Source organism: Arachis ipaensis, chromosome B01 (genome assembly GCF_000816755.2).
Source record: "Arachis ipaensis cultivar K30076 chromosome B01, Araip1.1, whole genome shotgun sequence".
Lineage (NCBI taxonomy): Eukaryota > Viridiplantae > Streptophyta > Magnoliopsida > Fabales > Fabaceae > Arachis > Arachis ipaensis.
In genome coordinates, this window is record NC_029785.2 from 2,191,255 (window position 1) to 2,198,445 (window position 7,191).

At 38.0% G+C, this 7,191-nt stretch overlaps 1 protein-coding gene across 1 annotated transcript; it reads left to right on the forward strand.

The window, feature by feature from the left end:
* On the forward strand, positions 2,313-5,743 carry LOC107616010 (histone H2A.1-like). The gene is made up of 2 exons (XM_016318019.2): positions 2,313-2,954; positions 3,040-5,743. The coding sequence occupies exons 1-2, from the start codon at positions 2,562-2,564 to the stop codon at positions 3,268-3,270; spliced, it is 624 nt and encodes a 207-aa protein (XP_016173505.2). The 5' UTR covers positions 2,313-2,561; the 3' UTR covers positions 3,271-5,743.

Consider the following 7,191-nt stretch of genomic DNA (forward strand, 5'->3'; position numbering starts at 1 on the left):
AAAGAGCTTTAAGTTGGGAAATTGTGATAATAATTTATTAATTATTAATTTAGAAATATCATATGTTTACCCTTCGAGTAAACGACTGCACCGCGAGTATGCAACTCAGACCCTCAAAAAAACGAATGCACAGCAGTGATCTTTAAAAACCTAAATATAAATATTTAATATTTAATAATAAACGAATCCAACAATAAAAGTTTAAAATTCAAACCCAACAAAATGAATCCAACAATAAAAAATTTAAAATTTAACAAAATAAACAAACCTAACAAAATGAATCCAACAATAAAAAATTTAAAGTTTAATAAAATAAATTCAATAATAAAAAATTTAAAATAAATCTAAAATGAATCTATCAAGAAAAAATATAAAATTGTGATAGAAAATTTTTAGACAATTAAGAAAAATCTTAATAAAAAATTTTAAAACAACTAAAAAAAATTTAACGTCGATGTATTTAAGAAAATTTCTTTAAATCTCAAAATTTTTTTAAATGCAATTAATAAGAAGCCAACAATGTATGATTATAATGATATTTATTTCTAAATGCAATCAAATCTTAAAAATTTAATAATAAATAAATCCAACAATAAAAGTTTAAAATTCAAACCCAACAAAATGAATCAAACAATAAAAAATTTAAAATTTAACTTCAGTTGGTTTAAATTTTTTTAAATCAATACTACGTTGATATTTTCCTATTCAATACTCTCTACATTTTGTGGTGTTAAATTTCATGTAGTTAGGGAAAAAAATGTATATAGGTTTTAGAGGTATGAATAAGGTTACCGACCATAAGTGTTTTAACGACTGTAGTTAGGATGTTAGCTGTTAAACACACATGCATATGCTCACTATGCCAGTACCTGTGATAGTTCAATGTTTTTAAGAGGTAACGGTATGAGTTAACTCTACCAAACCGAGCTACTTCTGCGTTCAAAAGATGATTATAGGAAAATAGGTACTGAGGTTCCAATAAATAAATAAAAAAATTTAATTTCAGATACATATAACCTAATCTATAACTTATTCAGATATAAATTGAAAAAAAATACAATAAAAGAAAAAATTCATCCATAGCTTATTTCGAACTACAGTAACTACTAAGACTGATACGTACAATACATCAGAAACTGTTCCTCCGTTTTGTTCAAAACCCTTTCTCGACACATCTCTATGAACTAGGTGAGGATAACTATTCTAGAAAGAGAAGTAGCAAGTTCAAGTTTATAGACTATTAGGTGTAAAAAGTGGAAGAATATTTCAATTCTTCTATTGACTATTACACCTGGAGTATTTATTTAAGTTTCTCCGAGTGGGATAAGTTTAAAACTCATATATATTCACATGAAAGATAATTTTTAATTAAATAAAAAACGAAGGAACCAGTAATCATCATAGATTAAATATTTATTATTAATTAATATTAAAATCCTACAACTGATATAGCCACCAAACGAAGGTTAAAGTTTCTGTAGGAGTTAGTAACTTCCCCTCTTTCATCTTCCACGATTCCATAAACAAGTTTTTTATTAAAAAAAAACAAACAAGAGAGTTTTAATCTAGAATTAAAATAAGTTTTTTATAATCACTCTATTTTAGTTTCCAATCTTTCTTCAGAAATTAAATTGCACCAAAAAACATTTCTTAAACAACGAACTTAAGGTTACTTCAACGCCGGTTACTACTTAGGCTTAACAACCTTTTACGATAATGTGGTTGATTCGCTGATAGGAGCCTCAGCCTTCTAAGCTTCCACCTTCCTCTATGGAGTTGAACGTTCTTCTAGTTCTAACTCTTTCTTTGAACTCTTAAAACTACGTGTACAAAACCTTAGGGAAAATCTCAGATAGATTATCTTATTACGGTTCGTATACAAACAAAACCACCTTTGTAACAGAAAAGAACTCAACAATAAAAAGAAAACCAAGAAAAGCTAAAAATACAAACCTTAAATCTTAAAAAAATTTATATTTAACTTCAATAAACATTTATCTTAATAGTCAGAATAATTCTACACTTCAATAAATATGATAAAATTTTTTTATATTATGACAAATTTAAAATCTTTTTCATATTATTTCAATTATTACAAATACTATTTTGATTTTTTTTAGTAAAAATTTAAATGTTTAAAGATATAAAGATTACCTGTCGCCTGTTGCCTGCAAACTAATCTTTTTAAATAAATTTTTAAATTTTAAATATAATCGATTAATTTTTTAAAATAAATTTTTAAAATTTAAACTTAGTCATAATACTTTCCATTGCCTGTGGGATTTCTGCCTGTAACCCACGTCAGCCAGGACAGAGAATCCCTATGGACATTTCTATTGGTATCATCCATATTGGAAAACTTCAAAACTTTATTAAATACTGCCCAATTTTACGATTAAGATTTAAATAATCTCTTCTTTTCTACTAATAAATATGCAAAGAACTGAATTGATTTATTAAATAATAAATACCTTAATTAATTAATCAAACCCGTGGGCGGGAACTGAAACTCACGAACCGGATCGTCATTCCCAACCGTCCGATTTGCTCCCACGAAATCCATGGGATGGTTGACACGTGGCGTTTATTACGAATACCAAGTCTTCTCAGCGCTACTTACAACTTCAAAACCAAAGCATAGTTTCCAATTTTCTTGTGCATTCCCTCCAAAACCGAATCATTTTGCTTCTTTCTCGGATCACACCACAACAATGGACGAAACCGCCACCGTCACCGCCGAAACCACAATTACCACCACCACCACCACTGTCAAGGGCGCCGCCGGAAGAAAAGGAGGCCAGAAGAAGAAAGCCGTTTCCAAGTCCATCAAAGCAGGCCTCCAATTCCCCGTCGGTCGCATTGCCAGGTACATGAAGAACGGCCGTTACTCTCAGCGGTTAGGCACTGGAGCTCCGATCTATCTCGCCGCCGTTCTCGAGTACCTCGCCGCCGAAGTACGTTTGGTTTTTCAATTCTGCATTGAATTAGCATTTACATTGATGAAATGAAAACGAATCTGTTATCGAATTTTGAATCTAGGTTTTGGAACTAGCTGGAAATGCTGCGAGGGATAACAAGAAAAATAGGATCAATCCGAGGCACGTGTTGCTGGCTGTGAGAAACGACGATGAGTTAGGGAAATTGTTGCAAGGCGTCACCATCGCTAGCGGCGGCGTGTTGCCGAATATCAACCCCGTTTTGTTGCCGAAGAAGAGTGGTGGTGCTGCCGCAGACAAATCTGCGGCCACCAAGTCTCCTTCTCGTAATTAGAAAAAAATATTAGGATTTAGGTTTAGCCGTTTAGGTGCTCCTTTTGTACAATACATTATCGTTTTTAGGGTTTGTTTTTTTGGTGTAGCTTTTTCAGTTACAGGTAACCAGCCTTAAGTCCTTAACTTTGGTTCAAATCTATTTTACTCTATTTTATATTTTAATATTTTATTTGTGTAAAGTTAAAATATCATCGGTGGTGGCTGGTTGAATGACTGAAGTTAACTAAACGCATGAATGGCTGGTTAAAATATCTTAAGCCCTTATACCTACCTTTGTACCTGACAGTGACAGAGGAGGCCTTGGCCACCGCCCCATGTATTTCCTAAGCAAGGTATTCTAAAGAGCAGAACTGAGGTACACGAGGTTAGAAAATTTGACTTTTGTTTTGTTGGTTTTATTTTAAAGTTAAGGCAATATTTTCAGGGCACCCAATTAAAATGAGAATGACCAAGCGATCAAGCAGATTTTGTAGAAATTTGACCTAACGAGGAGGATGACGGCTTATAAACCCTGCCATACCATCAAAGTTCAGACAATGGTCAACTTTTTGGTAGAGGAGGCCGGCAAACTTCCTGACCTCGAGCACACGGTAAAAGTTTCGTATTGACGGAGCGTCCAACCAAGCGTTTCACGGGGTAAGGATCACATTAGAAAACTCGAAAGGGGTGACTTATGAACAATTCATCAAATTTAAATTCTCAGTCTTCAATAATCAAGCAGAATATAAAGCTATAATTGGAGGCTTAATACTAGCAAAAGAGGTCGGAGTAACGAAGCTCAAAGTCAACCGTGACTCCCAAATCGTGACGGCCCAAGTAAACAGGACATATCAAGTTCGGACCCACTACTACAAAAGTACTTGAAAAAATTAAATAATTATGCAAGGGCTTTAAAGAGGTGATTGCCCAGCATGTGCCCAGGAAAAGGAATGATAGAGTGGACCTCTTATCGAAGTTGACTAGCACCAAGGCCAGAACGAAAAACCGATCTCTTATCCAAGGCTCGGTGAAGAAGCCATCGATGACCCTATGCGTAGCTCAATGCCAAGGGGAACCTCCATCCTGGATCGATCCAATCCAGCAGTTTCTCGAGAAAGATGAGCTTTCAGAAGACAAAGAATGAGCTAAGATCGTAAGAAGAGAGGCCGCCAAATATACGGCAGTGCAGGGTCAATTATATAAAAGAGGGTTCAGTCAACCCCTGCTGAAGTGCTTGTGACCCGAACAGACGAAATATGTCTTAAAAGAGGTACACGAAGAGTGTTATGGACACCACATTGGAGGGAAGTCTTTGGCCTGAAAACTCGTTAACGCCGGTTATTATTGGTCCACTATGATACGCCAGCAAATATGTGAAGAGGTGCCTCAAATGTCAAGAAAATGCAAACTTTCATAAGGCGCTGAGAGAAGAATTGAGCTCCATCATGGCCTCCCGACCTTTCTCCAGTGTGGAGTTGACCTGCTGAGCCCATTCCCGATGTCCCCAAGACAAGTCAAATACCTAGTTATGGCCATTGACTACTATATCAAGTGGGCAAAAGCAGAGCCTTTGGCAAATATATCGTTTATGAACTGTCGAAAATTCGCGTGAAGGCAGGTGGTCGCAAGGTTTAGAATCCCTGAGGTCGTGGTATTGGATAATGGAATGCACTCCTATAAGAAATTTGGAGAGTTTCTATCAGGCCTTGGCATAAAGTAAAAGTTCTCCTCTGTAGAGCACCTTTAGAGTAACGGGCAAGCAGAGACAACGAACAAAGTCATCTTGAATGGACTGAAGAAGCGTTTGGATAAAACAAAAGGTTCGTGGGCAGACGAGTTGGCCTTGGTCTTATGGCCTTATAGGACAACGCCACAATCTTTCACCGGAGAGACACCTCTCTGACTCACTTACGGCGTGGACGCCAAGATTCTGATCGAGATAGGAGAACCCAACGCATGGTTGCTATTGGGAGGAGGTGATGAGGTGACCAAAAAAGACATGGTAGATGAAACCAGGACAATGGCGCATTTGTCGGAAGCAACACTAAAGCAGAGGTTGGCACTACGTTACAGCTGCAAGGTTCATAACAGAAGATTCGAAGAGGGAGACCTGGTACTGCAACGGAACGCCATCGGTCCGCCGATCCCAGGGGAAGGGAAGATCTCCCCCAATTGGGAAGGACCTTATAGGGTGAAGGAAGTGTAAGGCAAATATGCATACAAGCTCGAGCGACTAAACAGGAAGGAGATACCGAGGATTTGGAATGCGGCAAACCTCAGAAGATTCTACTCCTAAGACTTAGATGGTCTCCTGACTACGTTCTAAATGCCGGTCACGATTCGGTTATTTTTCTTTCTCGTGTTCATTTCATACTTTGTGTTTATTTTTATTTACTTTATCTTGCAAGCCTACTTGTACTATCATGACATATGAAAGAAGGGGTACTCTTTTCCCTTACCGTTAGCACGAAACGATAACAAGAAATTTTGATGAGGCCCATTTTTGCAAACTAATTGTACTTTGTGTTAAACTTTATTGTTTCAAAATTATTACCAAGTTACGAGTATGGCTTCCCGTGACTGATCACCCTGGGAGCCCCATGCGCAAAGACACACAGATATCCATCGAGATACGGCAAAACGGCCAAATAAACAAACGATAGTGAATAACTGACGAATATCATACATGAAAATAAACCTACAAGTTTTAAGTACAAAGATCCCACAAATTGAGAGTTTAAAAAGGCAACGCACTGGCCCAACAACAAAAAAAATTTGAGAATTTCAAGCACAAAAGGGCAGCACATCGGCTCAATAACAAAAAAAAAAGGTTCAACATTACAAGTCTCATTACAAATTTTTCACTTTCTCGGCAGGTCGACGATCTAGCCATCCTTGATCATCTTTAAGGCACCTACAGTAGAAGTGTCGAGGTCGGGGGCAAGCAACGAAACTTAGGCCTTGATTGCCTCCTCAGTAGTAGCTATGGCATCCCGGGCGTCCTTGATGATCTCCTTGTTTTTCTTCTTCATGTTGGTGGCCTCCAGGCGCAGAGTCCGCCGACCTTACGGCCTCGGTTATCTCCTTCTCCAGCTCCTTCACCTTGGTGTCTATCGCAACGGCCTGACCTTGTGCATCGTTGAGTTGCTTGGAGAGGGAGAGATCCCGGTCAAGGAGGCACTCGATCTCATCGCCGCTTCCTTCAACTTCTTCTCAGCTTCGCTCAACTTGGTCCCCATGGTCTCTTCCTCAGCTTTCAACTTCGAAACTTCATGCTGGGCCATCTTGTACTTCCCTTCTAATACCTGTCACAAGGCCAAGACTGGATCAACCTTCCTCGAGATGGCGGTAGCTCAGAAAAGGCTCTGATACGTCCACCTAGCTTGGGCGGCCAGGTCCTCATCCCGAAAGAAGTTCTCAGTGCTCGACAGTAGCTAGGAGTTGATGAAGAAGCCCGCGTCGAAGTTTTTCTCCATTACAGAAAGAACTTGTCCCGGACTGGAGCTTGATTTCCTTTTCTTGGCATTGGGGATCATGAGCACTTCTGGATCCTCATCCTAAGCACTCGAAGACTGTTCAACCCCCGCCACTTTGCCATGGTCAACTTCACCACCAACACTGTGTCTAGGAGGTGTGTAACACCCTACCACACAAAGCTTTACGCTTAAGTCATAAAACAGAGGTGGTGTGGTATTACGACCTCTAAAATAAAATGAGTATATATATAGTAGAAGAATTATAATATGCTAGGAGCCTTGAAAAATAGATGAAATAAAAATTGCGAAATAAAAGCGCAAGTTCAAGGAACGAGTTAACTTGCGTGCTAAGAAAACTATATCCATCAAACATAAGATTGTAAAAATAGGAATAGAGTGCCAAAGATACAAAATAACAAGCTCCTAACTCAGCCTGCGAAGTCAAGACTGGCCGGAGAATATTT

Coding starts and splice junctions, on each gene's coding strand:
- LOC107616010 (XM_016318019.2), top strand. CDS start 2,562: ATGGGATGGTTGACACGTGGCGTTTATTACGAATACCAAGTCTTCTCA. Junction 2,955..3,039: donor TCGAGTACCTCGCCGCCGAA/GTACGTTTGGTT, acceptor TTTTGAATCTAG/GTTTTGGAACTAGCTGGAAA.